This window comes from Pseudonaja textilis, chromosome 10, assembly GCF_049901715.1.
Source record: "Pseudonaja textilis isolate UNSWEBS1 chromosome 10, rPseTex1.2, whole genome shotgun sequence".
Taxonomy (NCBI): Eukaryota; Metazoa; Chordata; class Lepidosauria; order Squamata; family Elapidae; genus Pseudonaja; species Pseudonaja textilis.
Genome location: NC_141999.1, coordinates 21,635,971 through 21,653,823, shown reverse-complemented (window position 1 = coordinate 21,653,823; position 17,853 = coordinate 21,635,971). Strand labels below are relative to the sequence as shown.

The window sequence follows — 17,853 nt, the reverse complement described above, 5'->3', positions numbered from 1 at the left end:
GGGATGGAGGGAGGAAACAAGAGAAAGGGAAAAGAACGATGGAAGGAAGGAAAGAAGAAAAGAAGGAAGGAAGGAAAAAAGGACCTCTTTTTCAGGAAAAAAGTAAATAACCAGTTTAAGCCCCTTTCGACCTGAAGAAAATCTAGCTATATGTGGTCCCTAAGAATCAGTACCAAACTCATGTCACAAAATCATCAACTGTTTTTAGAGTTCTTGCACAAAATCGTAACCAGAAAAAAATGCAATCGGGCAACTGTCCAGGTGTCCGGAAGGAACCGTTAGCGCTACGTCTGCCCAGACCTTCCTTTCATCGATAGCAGGAAACAGAAGGCAACGCCCACACAGACAGAGCCTCTCCAAAACGGGAGAAATCCTCAGAGCAGTGGTGTGTGTGTGTGTGTGTGTTTGCGCCTTCTGGCGTCGTCCTGCTTAGCGACCGTCTCTGCTTCTTCCGCCAGCCAAGTTCAGAACGTTCCTCCCCACGTCAAACATTCTAAAGCCAGACAAAGAAACTCACGTTTGGTTGCAAAAGGCCAACCCGTCGCCTGCGTAACCTCGGTTGCAGTGACACTGGAAGGAATCCGGGGTGTTCTTGCACCGGGCAAAGGGGTGGCAGTTGGCCAAGCCCAGGCGGCATTCGTCCACGTCGGGACACTGCCCGTACGACCACTGAGCCGGGTGGGAGGGAGGCAGTCTGTGGGATTCCCACAGGGCCACCGAGCAGTTCCAGAAAGTGCTGAGGCCGGAGAAATCTCCCGGGAGGCACCTGGCGAGGAAGCCAAAGTTACAAGCCGTGAATTTGCAACAATCCCAAAATGATCACTATTTCCCCCACCCCACCCCTGGTTAGTCTTCTGCCACCGAACGACTCTTTGTACGATGGGGATCATCATCCTCTTTTAACAAACCCATAAATCCCTTGCGGGGTGGAGTCTGGGCAACTGAATGCAGCTAGCAGTGTTTAATGGCCAGCTGCCTTACCCGTTGCCAGTGCGGAGTTTTGTTTCAACAGAGATAGTCTCATTGTGCCCAGAAAGAGAAATTTATCTGCCTCGACCTAGGAGCGAACTCACAGCCTCCTGATGGTGAGGTGAGAGTTACACCTCTAGGCCACCGCACCACTCCTCATCATACAATGGTGATGAGTTTAGGTAATCCTCAACTTACGACCACAGTTGAGCCCAAAATTTATGTTGCTAAGTGAGAAATGCCAAATATTGGAAGACTGCTGTCATATCACCCCTGCTTCTTCTTTTTATTAAGTTAGACATGCCCAATTCCTGCAACCCTTCTTCATTTATTTTGGTCTCCAGTCCCCTAATCCTCTTCGTGGCTCTTCTCTGCGCTCTTTCTAGAGTCTCAAACATCTTTTTCTACATCATGGCGACCAAAATTGGATGCAGGATTCCCAGTGTAGTTCTTACCAAGGCATTATAAAGTAATATCAATACTTCCCGTGATCTTGATTGTGTACCTCTGTTAATGGTTGCAAGGTGAAGGGAGAATTTTTTTCTTTTTTTAAATAGTCTAAAGAGTGGACTCACCTGCCCAAGGTAGGGTTGTCGGAGTTGCCACACCAGCCGCATTCAAAGTTTTGCAAACATTCACGACAGGTGTTAAACCGGGTGCAGTCCAGGCATTGGGGCACAGAGTGAACACTGGATGGGAAGAAAATCCACTTAGCAATGGGTGCGATTTGGTGGACGCAAACTAACACACGGAGCTTTCTTGTGCTTCAACAACCCTTTATAAGGATGCAAATGACCAGCGGCCTGCAAGGAGTATAAACCCTTCCATTCCCCCACTATCCTGTCAGAGCTGAAGAAGCTTCTTGGATGAGAAGCGAAATGTCTTCAAAAGAAAAAAACAAGAAAATCCAATTGCCTCCTTAAAAATAAAAAAAAAGCACCTTCTTCCTGCGTTTTATTTCCTGCATCAGGGCTTAATGGAGGCTAAGCATCAAGGCCCCTTCAGGTGATAACGTCTAAGACAGGGATCCCCAAACTTGGCAACTTTAAGACTTGTGGATTGTCACGCCCCTGTCAAGAGTCTGAATCTGAGGAGGAAGCAGCTGACATGGAGCGGGAGTGTGGCTCCGTTGGCTGTGGAGGAGGCTGGGGAAGGGCAAAGTCTGGCTGGGCAGAGCAGGGGAGAGGGAGAACAAGGGAGAGGGAGTTCAGAGGACTAACTAGACCCACCCTCTCTTCATCCTAGGGCACGCAGGGAGGAACGGAGAAGAGAGCAACATGGGTTGCATGGCTTATGGGGAAGGAAGGGGCCCTGATTCCCTTCCTTAGTCACAGCTGGGAAGACAGTTGATAAGAAAGTCAGGCTGCATGCGACAGGCTGCTTGGAGTGAACATGACTTTATCCTGTGTTGATGTGGCTTATCTGTATTCCTGGCATCTTCCCAACCATGTGAGTTTTGCTGTGCCTTCAAGCCTGGAATTCTTGCTTCCATTACTTCAGTTTGGCTTGTTTGGACTTTAAATTACAGTTTGTGTTGACTATGTTTTGGACTTAATTCTCTGCAGTCAACTGCTTCTGGCTGGAGAGTTTTTCCTCCAGCCAGAAGGTAACCTGGACGTTGGGGGCAAAGTTGGACATAATAAAGGGACTCCTATTGCTTATCTGACTGTGTTGCCTTTGTGCCACGCCCCGTGTCATCACATGGACCAACTCCCAGAATTCTGGGAGTTGAAATCCACAAATCTGAAAGTTGCCAAGTTTGGAGAGCTCTGGTTTAAGAGATGCCTGCTCTGTGGCCGGAGAAGAAAACCTCTTTAAATATGCGCTTAAGGGAGGAAAGGAACACGACTTCTTGCCCCCCCCCGCCCCCACCCCTTTGCTTTGGACCAGCTGTCTCCAACCTACCTGTCATACCACCCACGACAATCCCCATAGGGGTATTTAGCCAGGTAGGCTGCAAAGTAGAAGCAGTTCCGGGTGGATTGGCACCAGGCACATTGGCTGGAATTGGAGAGGCACTCAGAGCAGGTGGTACGCCTGGGATGGAGAGAGAGAGAGAGAGAGAGAGAGGGAGAGGGAGAGAGAGGGAGGAAGAGGGAGAGTGGGGGAGGGAGAGGGAGGGAGAGGGAGAGAGAGGGGGAGGGAGAGGGAGGGAGGAAGGGAGAGGGAGAGGAGAGGAAAGAGAGGAGAGGAGAGGGAGGGTGGGAGAGAAAGAGGGAGGGAGGGAGGGAGGGAGGGAGGAAGAGAGAGGGAGAGGAGAGGAAGAAAGGGAGAGAGACGGGGGAGAGGGAGGGAGGAAGAGAGAGGGAGAGGAGAAGGAGGGAGAGGGGGAGGGAGAGGGAGGAAGAGAGAGGGAGAGGAGAGGGAGAGGGAGAGGGAGGGAGGGAGGAAGAGAGAGAGGGAGAGAGGGAGAGGGAGAGAGAGAGAGGGAGAGGAAGGAAGGGAGAGAGAGACGGGGAGAGGGAGGGAGGAAGAGAGAGGGAGAGGAGAGGGAAGGGAGGGAGGGAGAGAGAGGGAGAGGGAGAGGGAGGGGGGAGAAACAAGCATGCCAAGTTTTGAGTCCTCTCGGAAACATTTCCCACATCGCCCGTGTTCTTCCAGTCCCAAACCAACATTCCAAACTTGAACCTGGATCCCCAACCCAAATACCAACCAGGCTGGCTAAGGAGAAGAAAGGGAGGAGGGATGAAGCAATGATGCTTGCTTTGATCCAGACAGGCCAGCCCTCAGCCTTTCAGATGTTCTGCAGACCAATCCTGGGTGATTTGAGCCGATCATCAGGAGACTCTGAGTTCTAGTCCTGCCTTGGGCATGAAAGTCAACTGAGTAACTTTGGCCCAATCACCAGGAGATGGTGAGTTCTAGTCCAGCCTTAGGCATGAAAGACAGGTGGGTGTCATCCCTTTTCACACCAACACACCTCACCAGTAGTAGGGAAAAGAGAAGATAGTATTAAGATACGTTCACTTATCTTAGAGTCGTTGGTGGGATATACCTAAAGTAAGTAATAAATAAACCCCGAAGGCCACCATCTTCCCAGCACACTCACTGATTGCAGAGTTTGGGACAATCCTTGGGCGAGCGGATGGCCGTGTGAAGACGCCCTCGGCGACTGCAAAGAAAATCTCCTTTTTTACTGCTATTGACTTGCCATTCGCAGAACGGGTCCTGGGGGAAACAGAAGAAAGCCAATCTGCTTACTGTCCACTTTGGCCTTTGGTCTTTTTAGCTGCCAACAGAAAGGGAGCGGGGAAAAGCAGTGCATTCCTTAAATGCTTCAGATATTTGCTAGGCAGCCGAAGCTGTTGGCGCGCAAGATTATTACTAGAGAGCATGATGGATGACTCTTGGCTATGGATGCGTCCCATTGGAGAATATACATCCAGGGGCTGGGAGGAAGCCCAGGGTCAAGGGGGAAATGAATGGTGTATTTTAATGTCGGCTGCATCCAGGTCACGCCAACATCGTCACTCCTAATAAATCATTTTTTTTTTAACTCTGAGAGATGCGGCTAGAGACTCATGATTTGAACAGGGGCGGATTTGTCGGAGCCCTGACAGTTACAAGGCCCGCGGAGCCACAGCTGGCTCAAGAAAAGCCAGCAGCTGGCTGGGGAATTCTGGGAGTTTGGCAGGGATTCCCAAACTTGGCAAACTTTTAAGACTTATGTGGCCTTCCACATAAGTCTTAAAAGTTTGCCAAGTTTGGGGAACCTTGCCCAAAGCTTTAAAAGCCCAGCAGTCACCCCCAGCCCCGCTGCCTTGCATGCACACCTGCGCGTTCTTCCCTTCCAATGCAGAATATTTCTCCCTTTAAGGCAACCATCTTTTTTTTTTCCCCCCTACCTTGCTACAGGTGTGGCAGTCACGGTAGTCTTCACACAAGATGCAGTTGCCGGGCACCAGGATAAGGCGCACGGTGCCGGGACCGCAGCCTCCCACATCGTCCTGATAGGCCAGCCGTCGATGGCAGGTGGAGCTGAGCGGGCACCACCCGCAGCCCTGGTCGGCCAGGCAAGCGAGACACGAGTGGTAAGTGGCGCACTGCTCGGAACGGTAGGGCTCCAGGAAGAAGTAGGAGATTTCCTGGACAAGGAAGGTGGGAGGAATGAGGACAAGGCAGGTTTAAGCACCCCAAATCGATCCCCTGGCTGGGGTCATGCTCCCGATATTCCAACAACACTAGGTAGCCTGGCGTTCTCTCGTAGGCCTACACTTCTCCCCAAATTTCCCTCCTTCCTTCCTCCCCTCCCTTCTTCTCCTCCTCCTCCTCCTCCTTCGGTGCCTTCCTTCCCTCCTCTCTCTTGTCTTCCTTCTTCCTGCTCTCCCTTCTCCTTCCCTTTCCCTCCCTCCCACCTTCTCTCCTGCCCTGCCTTCTCCTTCCCCTCTTTTTCCTTCTGTCTTTCTTCTCCTTCCTTCCTTCCCTCCCTTTCTTTTCCTTCTTCCTTCTATAACCCCTTCCCCCTCCTTCGTTCCTTCCCTCCCTTTCTTTTCCTTCTTCCTTCTATATCATCTTCCCTCTCCTTCTTTCCTTCCTTCCCTCCCTTTCTTTTCCTTCTTCCTCTATCCTCTTCCCCTTCCTCCCTTTCTCCTTCCTTCCTTCCCTCCCTCCCTTTCTTTTCCTTCTTCCTTCTATATCATCTTCCCTCCTTCTTTCCTTCTCTCCCTCCCTTTCTTTTCCTTCTTCCTCTATCCTCTTCCCCTTCCTCCCTTTCTCCTTCCTTCCTTCCCTCCCTTTCTTTTCCTTCTTCCTTCTCTATCCTCTCCCCTCCCCTTCTATTCTTTCCTTCCTTCCCTCCCTCCCTTTCTTTTCCTTCTCTATCCTCTTTCCCCTTCCATTCTTCTTTCCTTCCTTCCTTCCCTCCCTCCCTTCTGGTTTTGGATACCAATAAAAATAAATTCCCGCTGGCCTTTAAGTGTCACGAAGAGACCCCACCCTCTAATTCAATAGAAAAGAAGAACGGCAGAAGGGAAACCCACCGAGACTAGCAAGATTCTGTTTACTAGAGTCCATCTCAAGAAAATGAACTGGGGGTCCTAAGGGGGAAGGCTTTTCCTGCCGCGACACCCACCTCACGGAACATCACTCTAGATTAGGTGAGCCCCCACCCAGCCGGCTCTTTGCAAGGCCCAAAAGACATTGCTCTGTACTCAGCCCCAGGGAGCTGGATGTGTGATCTTCAGTGATGCTCGGCTAAGAAAGGATTGCATTTTATATTATGTAACTAGCTGGATACCCGTGTTTTGCTACGGAACTACGTGGTCAGGCTTAGTTTTGGGGGAGGAAAATAAGAGGGGAAAAATTCTGCCCCTGCCTACCAGCATCCGTCGGGATTCACCTGGCTAGCGTCCTGTCAGCGTGAGAGTCGAGGGCTGTTTGGAAACTGAAAGAGTATTTGCTGTGTGAGCAAGAAAGAGACAGCAAGGAGCCTGGGCGTGGCTTAGCTCAACTGTTCTGTCCTAAAGCTGCTTAGTGCTGTGAAACTAAAACTGGAACTGAAACTCCTCTGCTTGTGTTTTGCATTTGGAAGAGATTTCTTTTCAGGTGGGGAGGGGGAGTAGAACTCCTTAGCATCAGAGCGTGTTAATAATAATAATAATAATAATAATAATAATAATAATAATAATAATAATAATAATAATATAGGAGATACTAACGCTCTGATGGCCATTTCGAAAAATCCTTTCTTAGCGAGCGCTAAGAGGAATATACGTGCCAAATTTCAAGCTTGTAGGCTTTACGGTCCTGGAGATTTTGTGATGATGCGCGAGGGGCATTTCGCTTTTATAGAGAGAGATTTGATTTATCTATTTTATTGTAAGCCATGCGGAGTTTTGTATGTGAGATGGGCGGCGGTATAGATCAAATAAGTGTAGCCTTCCCCTGCAGGCAGCTTCCTCGCATGTCTCCTAAGGGCTCGTGCCACGGCACGGCTGAGATACTCACGCTGCCCCCTGGCACGCCTGTGCGATCCCACGTGAGGGTCAGTTCGCTTGTTTGCCCAGTGCCAGAGTTATTGAGGTGGCCTTCAACCAGCACGGCGTATTTATTTCCCCTCTCGGTGCTGGGAAAAAGGCGCTCGGCCCCGGGACGCTGGAGTAACCGCTTCTCTTTTTCCTGTTGCACCGCCCAGCTTCCTACCTTCTCCTGCAGGGAAAGCAACCCGGGAGTAAGCAGACAAAAAAAAAATGAGGCACTGAGAAAGGGATTCACCTTCCGAGAACCTATTTGATCTAGTGATTGAGGTCCTGGACTAAAAACCAGGAGACTGGGAGTTCAAGTCCTGCCTTAGGCGTGAAAACCGGCTGGGTGACTTGGGCAAATCACCAGGGGACTGGGAGTTCTAGTCCTGCCTTAGGCATGAAAGCCAGGAGACTGGGAGTTCTAGTGCCGCCTTAGCCTGAAAGTCAGCTGGGTAACTTTTAGCCAATCCCCAAGAGACTGGGAGTTCTAGTCCTGCCTTTTGGGCAATCCCCAAGAGACTGGGAGTTCTAGTCCTGCCTTAGGCATGAAAGCCGGCTGGGTGACTTTGGGCCAATCAGCAGGAGACTGGGAGTTCTAGTCCTGCCTTAGGCATGAAAGCTGGCTGGGTGACTTGGGCAAATCAGCAGGAGACTGGGAGTTCTAGTCCTGCCTTAGGCATGAAAGCTGGCTGGGTGACTTGGGCAAATCAGCAGGAGACTGGGAGTTCTAGTCCTGCCTTAGGCATGAAAGCCAGGAGACTGTAAGTTCTAGTGCCGCCTTAGCCTGAAAGTCAGCTGGGCGTCTTTCAGTCAATCACCAGGAGACTGTAAGTTCTAGTGCTGCCTTAGCCTGAAAGTCAGCTGGGTGACTTTCGGCCAATCACCAGGAGACTGGGAATTCTAGTCTTGCCTTAGGCATGAAAGCCGGCTGGGTGACCTAGGCCAATCACCAGGAGACTGTGAGTTCTAGTCCTGCCTTAGGCATGAAAGCCAGGAGACTGGGAGTTCTAGTGCCACCTTAGCCTGAAAGTCAGCTGGGTGACTTTTGGCCAATCCCCAAGAGACTGGGAGTTCTAGTCCTGCCTTAGGCATGAAAGCCGGCTGGGTGACTTTGGGCCAATCAGCAGGAGACTGGGAGTTCTAGTCCCGACTTAAACATGAAAGCCAGCTGGATGACTTTGGGCCACTTCCCCTCTCTCAGGCAACCCACCTCACAGGATTGTTGTAGGTAAAAAGAGGAGGAGGAACCAGTATTACAAATGTTCACCGTCTTGAGTTACTTAGAAAGTAATAAAGGCAGGATAAAAAAAAGATTGTAAATCTAATCTAATTCAGCCGGCACCTGACTGGATCCGTGAGGATCACAAACAAAAGATCTGATTCTCTTCCGAACCAGAGTAGGCCTCCGGCTGCGGATTCTGACTCTTTGGCACTGAGGTTGGCACGCAGAGCCACTCTTTTCCGTAATTCCACTGCTACACATTTCCAAGTTTAAGGAGAAAAACTCGCTTCCAACAATGGAAGCAAGAAGGTATGACCTTACCAGCTCCAAGGCGCCAGGGGCTCGGGCTAATTTAGCAACCACGAACAGGCGCTGGATGCGTGCCCAGATGGAGATGTCTTCTGCAGGTCCAGAGCTGCTCACCAGGGGGTGAATGAATCCCTTGTAGACCAGGGAGACATCCATCTCTGTGCTGGGATTCAGGGTGATCGTGGTGCTTCGGACGATGGAGACCTGTGGTAAAGCAATTGCCATAGCACTTATAGACTTATATACCGCTTCACAATGCTTTCCAGCCCTCTCTAAGCGGTTTACAGAGTCAACCTATTGCCCCCAATAATCTGGGTCCTCATTTGACCCACCTCAGAAGGATGGAAGGCAGAGTCAACCTGGAGCAGGTCAGGATCGAACTCCTGGCAGTGGGCAGAGTTAGTCTGAAATTCTGCATTCTAACCACTGTGCCACCATGGCTTGCTTGCTTGCTTGCTTCCTTCCTTCCCAAGCAATAGAAGACTTATATACCGCTTCCCAATGCTTTTACAGCCCTCTCTAAGCGGTTTACAGAGTCAGCCTCTTGCCCCCAACAATTGAAGTCCTCCTTTGACCCACCTCGGAAGGCTGGAAGGCTGAGTCAACCTTAAACCTGGTGAGATTCGAACTGCCAAATTGCAGGCAGCCGGCAGTCAACAGAAGTAGCCTGCAGTACTGCACTCTAACCACTGAGCCACCGCGGCTCAGTTAAAAGGCAACTCAGTGAGGAGAGGATAGTGCGTGTGAGAGAAAGAGGGCGAAGACAGCTCCTCCCCAATAGAGTACAGGTAATCCTCAACTTACGACCACAGTTGAGCCTACTTGTAAATAAAGGGTTTGACCAAAAGCCTTATAGCGTCTACTTTGGAAGCTCTGGATGGAGGGCGGAGGGTTCTTTTTTACTGTAATTTATTCGATGGTTATTAAATAAAGACACAGATATTACGTATCACCCCAGTCCAAGGAATACATTGGAGTCATGTCCAGGTCTTTACCTTGTCCGGCTGGGAGTCGTTGCGTGGTTGCTGGTAGGTGATCAGATGAAGGCCGGGCAAGAAATCTTCGCGCTGACATTGGGCCAAGGAGGTGATAAAGAAGGATTGCGGCCCCCACCAGCCATACGTCCCTGAAATCTTCCCCACTTGGCACCTGCCCTGTTCTGGGGAAGGAAAAGGAATCTGGTTAGGAAAACACAGAGGCTGTCAGCTTTGGAAGCCAGTTTGAGCCTGGGAAAGGGCCCTGCACACCAGAACAACTAGACACAGGGACAGGTTTTTCCCCCGAATGCCGTCATTCTGCTAAACCAATAACTCCCTCAACACTGTCCAACTATTTACTAGGTCTGCATTACTATTATTATTAACATTCTCATCAATCCTTATCGTCTGTCCCCTCCCACTTGTGACTGTATGACTGTAACTTTGTCGCTTGTATCCTTACGATTTATATTGACTGTTTCCTAGCATGATTTAATTGCTTATTGTACCCTAAGACTATTATTAAGTCATGATTCTTGATGAAGGTATCTTTTCTTTTTATGTAGTGAGAGCATAGGCACCAAGACAAATTCCTTGTGTGCCCAATCACACCTGGCCAATAAAAGAATTCTATTCTATTCTATTCTATTCTATTCTATTCTATTCTATTCTATTCTATTTTCTATTCCATTCCACTCCATTCTATATTCTATTCTATTTTCTATTCTATATTCTATTCTTCATTCCAATACTCTATTCTATTCTGTTCTTATTCTTTTCTATTCTATTCTTATTCTAATTCTTATTATTTTCTATATTCCTATTCTATTCTGTTCTGTTCTATTCCAATCCATTCCATTCCATTCTACAGTATATTCCATTCCTTTCCATTCCATTCCATTCCATTCCATTCCATTCCATTCTATTCTATTCTATTAACCACTGTCTTCCTTAGCGATGGAAATTTTGGAGCACAGCTTGTGGTCACAAAGTCAAGGAGGTTAAGTGTTTGGAAACACCTCAAGGCCGCACTGATATGTGTGGAAATCACATTTTCCTTTAGCAAGAGGAAATATTCTGGTTGATCTCCCTAGAGAAAATTGTACTTTCACAATAAAGGGAAGGGAAGGTGGGGGGGGGGTGTCAGTGGAAAGGTCACTGGATGCTGTAAAGCCAGGTGACCAACACAAGGCCCGCAAGCCGGATGTGGCCCGCGATGTGGCTGGATTTGGAAAATGTCAAGGGCCAGCTCGCCTGACTTTGGCCCGGTTTACCCAACGTGAAGAGGAAACACGCCAGCAGTTTGGGGAGTGGCATCAAGCGGGCCACACCCACCCAGCTGGCCACGCCCTCCCCAGGTCATCCACAGCCCCGATGTGGCCCTCAATGAAATCTGAGTTTGATGGCCCCCCCTGCCGTAAGTAATCAACACTGAGCATTTAATAGGAGCGTTTCTTCATCATGGCAACTTTAAGACGTGTAGACTTCAGCTCCCAGGATTCCCCAGCCAGCCATATTGGCTAGAGACTTCTGGGAGTTGAAGTTCATCCGTCTTAAAAGTTCACTAGCAGGCTGGCTGGAGGATTCTGGGAGTTGGAGTCCACGTCTCTTAAAGGTTGAGAAACACGGCTTTTATAGGATGCCGTTAGGATTCTGGCTTCGCATCTTGATGTTCTCCGAGCCTACAAGCAAAGCACGGACAGGCTACCATAAAACCCCGTCCTTAAAAGCGGGGCTTGCAGAGTGGCGAGCAGAGCTGTCCAGTTACCTGAGGTGGGCATGCAAGTCTCATTTTGCACACACCAGCCGAAGGGACCTGAAGCTCGGGGCAGAGAACTGTTGGTGTCCCCAAAGGCGAGGCAGGATTGGCAGTCGACTAAGAGGCGGGCCAGGCCCAGACAGCCACTGTTGGGGCACTAAAAGAAGGACGAAGGTCGGGAGAAAGAGAACATCAGTCAGGAAAGCGAGCAGCTACCTGCGGTGGATGAAGTGTCAGAAATTATACGCCTTTCGGCCTAACCACGAAGACTGTACAGGCCTGGCCTTGGGATAAAGGCAGATAAGCCTTGACCTTCATTCACTGATCTGACCTTCAGCCATCCATCCACCCTTCCTTCCTTCCCCTTCTGCTATCGCTCCATCTCTCCTTTCTTCCCTTCCCATTCTTCCTTCCTTCCTTCTCCCATCTCTCCCTTCTTCCCTTCCCGCCTACTCCTTCCTTCCTTCCTTCCTTTCCCTTCTTCCATCTCTCCATTTCTCCCTTCCCACCTTCTCCTTCCCTTCCTTCCTTTGCTTCCTTCCCCTTCTGCCATCTCTTCCTTCTTCCCTCCCCACTTCTTTCCTTCCTTCTTCCCAACTTTCCCTTCCTTCCCCTTCTGCCATCTCTCCATCTCTCCCTTCTTCTGTTCCCACTTTCTCCTTTCTCCTTCCTTCCTTTCTTTTCTTCCATCTCTCCCTTCTTCCCTTCCCAACTTCTCCTTCCTTGCATCTTTCCTTCCTTCCCCTTCTGCCATCTCTCCATCTCTCCCTTCTTCTGTTCCCACTTTCTCCTTCCTTCCTTTCCTTCTTCCATCTCTCCATCTCTTCCTTCTTCCCACTTTCTCCTTCCTTCCTTTCCTTTCTTCCATCTCTCCCTTCTTCCCTTCCCAACTTCTCCTTCCTTGCATCTTTCCTTCCTTCCCCTTCTGCCATCTCTCCATCTTTCCCTTCTTCTGTTCCCACTTTCTCCTTCCTTCCTTCCCCTTCTGCCATCTCTCCATCTCTTCCTTCTTCCCACTTTCTCCTTCCTTCCTTTCCTTTCTTCCATCTCTCCCTTCTTCCCTTCCCAACTTCTCCTTCCTTGCATCTTTCCTTCCTTCCCCTTCTGCCATCTCTCCATCTTTCCCTTCTTCTGTTCCCACTTTCTCCTTCCTTCCTTTCCCTTCTTCCATCTCTCCATCTCTTCCTTCTTCCCACTTTCTCCTTCCTTCCTTTCCTTTCTTCCATCTCTCCCTTCTTCCCTTCCCAACTTCTCCTTCCTTGCATCTTTCCTTCCTTCCCCTTCTGCCATCTCTCCATCTTTCCCTTCTTCTGTTCCCACATTCTCCTTCCTTCCTTTCCCTTCTTCCATCTCTCCCTCTCTCCCATCTTCCCTTCCCATCCATCCATCCATCCATCCACTTGGTTTCTATACAGGTAGTCCTCCATTTACAATAATTCGCTTAGGGACCATTCGAAGTTACAACGGCACAGAAACAAACAGGACTTACGGCAAGTCCTCATACTTATGACTGTCTCTAAAAATCACATGATCAAAATTCGGGCCCTTGGCCACTGGCATATATTTCCGACAGTTATAACAGCCCTGGATCTAGTGATGGTCGTTGGCAACTTTCCCAACCAGCTTATGACAGGCAAAGTCAAGGGGGAGGGGAGCCAGATTCACTTAACGACCACACGATTCACTTAACAACGGCAGCGATTTGCTTAACAACCAAAAACGCTGCAGAAATGTTAACAGCTGACATGGGTAGCAAATGGGGGGGGGGAAAATCCCTCCCCTCCAGAAACAGCAGCTAAGTGCGCACCACGTCTACGACATTCGCCGCAATTTGCGTCTTGCGGCACTTCCAGGCTACTCACAAGATTGCGGGGCTGAGTGCTCTGGCAACCTCGGGAGCACCAAGCGCATTCTGGGTCCTTGGCACACATGCTTTTCTCTGTGTAAATAGAGCAGTAATCCAGATGGTACTGTGGCCGGGAGAGAAGAACAACTGGTCAGTGACACCTCGTATTAATTTAGGCAGCCCGGACGTCTAGGACATCGAACTAGAACTCCCAGTCTCCTGATGATTGGCCCAAAGTCACCCAGCTGGCTTTCATGGCTAAGGCGAGAACTAGAATTCACTGTCTCCTGATGATTGGCCCAAAGTCACCCAGCTGGCTTTCATGGCTAAGGCGAGATCTAGAACTCCCAGTCTCCAGATGATTGGCCCAAAGTCACCCAGCCGGCTTTCATGGCTAAGGCGAGAACTAGAACTCCCAGTCTCCTGATGATTGGCCCAAAGTCACCCAGCTGGCTTTCATGGCTAAGGCGAGAACTAGAACTCCCAGTCTCCTGATGATTGGCCCAAAGTCACCCAGTTGGCTTTCATGGCTAAGGCGAGAACTAGAACTCCCAGTCTCCTGATGATTGGCCCAAAGTCACCCAGCTGGCTTTCACGGTTAAGGCGAGAACTAGAACTCCCAGTCTCCTGATGATTGGCCCAAATCACCCAGCTGGCTTTCACGGCTAAGGCGAGGACTAGAACTCCCAGTCTCCTGATGATTGGCCCAAAGTCACCCAGCTGGCTTTCACGGCTAAGGCAAGAACTAGAACTCCCAGTCTCCTGATGATTGGCCCAAAGTCACCCAGCTGGCTTTCATGGCTAAGGCGAGAACTAGAACTCCCAGTCTCCTGATGATTGGCCCAAATCACCCAGCTGGCTTTCCTGGCTAAGGCGCGACTGGAATTCACAGTCTCCCATTTTGTAGCCTGGTGGCTTAAGTAGACCCAACTACCCCCGAAACCAGAACCCCAAAGGTGGAAGAGTCACTTACCATCTGAGACGGCACCTGAAAGACGAACGTGGGCACTTTATAAGCCAGCAGGTCACCCCGTGGCACCCCGCTATAGCCTCCTGCCACAAGGAGCACATTTCCATTCATCACTGTGGCCACGTGGGAATACCGGCCACGCGCCTGGGCCAAAGCCTTGGATTCGTGCTCTGAGGGAGAGACGAAATACAACAAATTGGTCTGTACTTCCGCTACATGAGTTTTCCAAGAAAGTGTACAATGAGTGCTTTCCTCGTATTTACAGACAGTGAAATCAAGGATGTTTTTTTTGTTTTCTTCAAAAAAAAAAGAATTAATGGAAATAAACTGAGCATTGGAAAGGTCATGCCCCTGTTAGAGTCTGAATCCGAGGAGGAAGACACACAGTTGACAGGGAGCGGGAGTGTGGCTCCGTTGGATGTGGAGGAAACTGGAGAAGGGCAAAGTCCGACTGGGCAGAGCAGGGGAGAGGTAGAACAAGGGAGAGGGAGTCCAGAGGAAGACCCAGGCCCACCCCATCTTCATTCTAGGGCACGCAGGGAGGAAGGGAGAAGGGAGCAACGTGAGTTGCATGGCTTACGGGGGAGAAAAGGGTCCTGATTCCCTTCATTAGGCACACCTGGGAATGAAAGTTTAAAAGAACTGAATGCTGTGGCAGCTGCTGGGAGCAAATGTGACTTTATCCCGTCTTGTCTTTTTGCTTATCTGTGTTCCTGGCATCTTCCCAACCGTGTGAGTTTTGCTGTATCTTCACGTCTGGAATTCTTGTTCCTGCCCTGCCAAACTAATTACCTCAGTTTGGCTTGATTGGTTTTATAGTTACAGTTTGTGTTGACCATGTTTTGGACTTGATTCTCTGCAGCCAAACGCTGTTCCTGGGAGAATTTTTCTCCAGCTCAAAAGGTAACCAGGACATTGGGGGCAAAATTGGAGCTAATAAAGGGACTCTTACGGATTATCTGACTGTGTTGCCTTTGTGGCAGGCCCTGGGTCATCACAGGAAGTTGGTTTAATTTTACATCTGCGGCCACCCATCTGAGCAAAAAACTCTGGACGGCTCTATGTATTTGTTGATTCGATAAATAGATTTCAGAAACGCTCCTGAAACACGGATTGATCCATGTTTTGTCACAAAAACCTGTGGGGGACCAGGATCCCCCGCTCCCCACTATTACCTTGAGTGATGAGAGGTGCCAGCTCATGACTAGAGACCCACTGGTGGCAGCCCAAGTGGTAGAAAAAGATTTCGTCCTCGTAACATTTCTCTTCATGGTAATGGATGTGAACGTTGCCCCCTGGAAGAGAGACAGAGCAGAGGAAGGAGGAGGAGGATAGGAAAAGGGGAAGAAACATCTTTCACATTTTAAATTCTTCTTCGTTCAGGTAGTCCTCGGCTTATGACAATTAAGCCCAAATTTCTGTTGCTTGAGACTATTTTGCCTATTTTACCGCCCTTCTTGCCACTATTCATGCCGAAAATGCATCCTAGATGGAAGCAAAGAAAAAACAAACAGGGATAGTTTCTAAAATACTAATTCTTGTTTTTCTCCCTCGAGAAAAGTTCACCAGATTTATTTTTAGCCTATCTTTATTCATGTGTTTTTTTTATAAAAACTGTAACTCGAGGCAGCAAACATGTGTGATATTCTTTCTTCCTCTTATTTTCCCCTCAAAAACAATCCTGTGAGGTGAATTGGCCTGAGAGAAAGAGGTCTCTACAAAAAAAAAATATTAAAAATAAAGAGTTGCTATTTATATACATTAACCATGTTACAGACAGACCTCAACATCTGACCGCAATTGGGAGCAAAATTTATGCGGCTGAGTGAAAAATTTGTCAACTGAGTTATGCTTCGTTTTACGACTTTTCTTGCTACGTTTGTTAAGTGAATGACTGCAGTTGTTAAGTGAATCTGGCTTCCCCGTTGACTTTGCTCGTCAGGGGGATCACACAACCCCAGGGACACTGCGACCGTCGTAAATATGAGTCAGTTGCCGAGCGTCTGGAGTTTTGATCACGTGAGGGTGGGGATGTCGCAACAGTCTTAAGTGTGAAAAACGGTCAGAGGTCACTGTTTTCAGGAAGTAAATCGAGGACTAGCTTTACCAGTAATAACCATTTCAAGAATTCTCACTTCCCCAATTCCCGTAACGTTTGAGTAGCATTGCTGCACACTCACCATACACCACCATGTAGTTGCCGATGACGGTGGCGGAGTGGAAGGCCCTTTCTCGAGGGCCCCGGTGTGAATCTTTGGCCCTCAACGTGCTCCAGTAACGCAGGTCCACATGGAAGAGGTCCGTGGTGTTCACTCGCACGCTGAACCTGCAAGGATGGGAGAAGTCGACATGGTCCTTCCTTTTGCAATCACTCCTACGTCCCGTTACAATCATACCTCGGGATTCGATGGTTCGAAAACGCATCCAATTCGGTACTCGATGCGTTTTGAAGCGAAAAATCTTCTCCCACTACTCATTTCCTAACACCGTGTTACCCTTGGCGCCACCGGCTGCCGCAAATATACCGCAATGAAGGGAGGTGCAAATTTCTGCTTCTTCCAGTCACCGCTGCTTCAGCCCACTTGTGCCACATTCCACACCCACGCACACACCCACACACACACAACAGCAACGTTATCTCCTTCCAGCCACCACGGGCCGTCCCATATTTCAGAGCTGTAGTCATCCCGATGGGAGGAGCCGCTCCAGGGTGACCAAAGGGCCACTGCTGTGACTATTGTAGCTCTGGCATATGGGACCAACTTTCCCACTGACATCAGCAAGACACCCCGGGGCGGATTTCCCTCCCCCGCCGTCGATCTCGCTTCCAGTTCCAGCTCACATGGACTCTCTACTCCAGTCTCAAGGTTTGCGCTCGGCTGAAGGGTGGGGCCCAGCGGGTGGGCGGGCCATGTGGGCGGAGCAGCCTTGTTTTCCCACGCGGCCCGGATGAATTGCTTCCGGGGGGCCATTTCTCTGCGGACCACCCAAATTTTGCTGCGGCCCACCGGTTGGTCTAGAGAAAAGAAGGACTAGGGGTGACGTGATAGCAGTATTTCAGTATTTGAGGGGCCGCCACAAAGAAGAGGGGGGGTCAACCTATTTTCCAAAGCACCAGCAGGCAAGAAAATCAACAACAGTGAATGGAAACTAATCAAGGGGAGAAGCAACCTGGAATTAAGGAGAAACTTCCTAACAGGGAGAACAATTAACCAGTGGAACAGCTGGCCACCGGAAATTGGGGGTGCTTTAAAACTGGTGATTTTTAAGAAGAGACTGGACAGCCACTTGTCTCCAATTGCATAGGGTCTCTTGCTTGAGCAGGGGGTCAGACTAGAAGACCTCCAAGGTCCCTTCCAGCTCTATTCTGATTGATTGATCTTTCTCCCAGCGGTCGACCTGCAAGGTAGTCCTTGCCGGCATTGTGACTTGCTACTCCTTAAGGCCGAAATAAAGGTCTGCGTAGCATGTCACAGGGTTTGCTCAGTACTTGTTTTGAGTACGCGTCCCACCTACTGGAACGAATCGCAGACAAGTACTGAGATACCACTATAAAAGATACAGTGGGAGGGTTTTCCACACACACACACACACACACACACACACACACACACAATTGCCCACCTACCGAGCAGTGGAGGGCCGGTGCCCACCGTAAACCAAGAGAGTACGGGAAGCCGGGTGGAAGACCATGGAGTGACCGGCTGCTGCAGGCGCTTTCCCTCCTGAAGGAATCACCAGCTCCCAGGTCCACTGTTTCAGGTGGAAGCGGTACATGTGGGAGGAGAAGAGATCCACCCCGGTGCGTCCTGCAGGAGTGGATTAGGAGGCGTGAGGC

At 49.7% G+C, this 17,853-nt stretch overlaps 1 protein-coding gene across 1 annotated transcript in view; it reads right to left on the bottom strand.

Moving 5' to 3' along the window:
* MEGF8 (multiple EGF like domains 8) overlaps nt 1-17,853 on the bottom strand; it is a 62,454-nt gene that overhangs the window by 34,784 nt on the left and 9,817 nt on the right. The window contains exons 8-21 of the mRNA XM_087940146.1: nt 17,644-17,824; nt 16,196-16,341; nt 15,191-15,310; nt 14,019-14,185; nt 13,062-13,169; nt 11,209-11,356; nt 9,459-9,622; nt 8,476-8,667; nt 6,916-7,116; nt 4,815-5,054; nt 4,019-4,137; nt 2,875-3,006; nt 1,545-1,658; nt 518-766 (exon numbers count right to left, since the gene is read on the bottom strand). Of these exons, the coding sequence (XP_087796272.1) occupies nt 518-766; nt 1,545-1,658; nt 2,875-3,006; nt 4,019-4,137; nt 4,815-5,054; nt 6,916-7,116; nt 8,476-8,667; nt 9,459-9,622; nt 11,209-11,356; nt 13,062-13,169; nt 14,019-14,185; nt 15,191-15,310; nt 16,196-16,341; nt 17,644-17,824 (2,281 nt within the window). The remainder of the gene's footprint in view (nt 1-517; nt 767-1,544; nt 1,659-2,874; nt 3,007-4,018; nt 4,138-4,814; nt 5,055-6,915; nt 7,117-8,475; nt 8,668-9,458; nt 9,623-11,208; nt 11,357-13,061; nt 13,170-14,018; nt 14,186-15,190; nt 15,311-16,195; nt 16,342-17,643; nt 17,825-17,853) is intronic.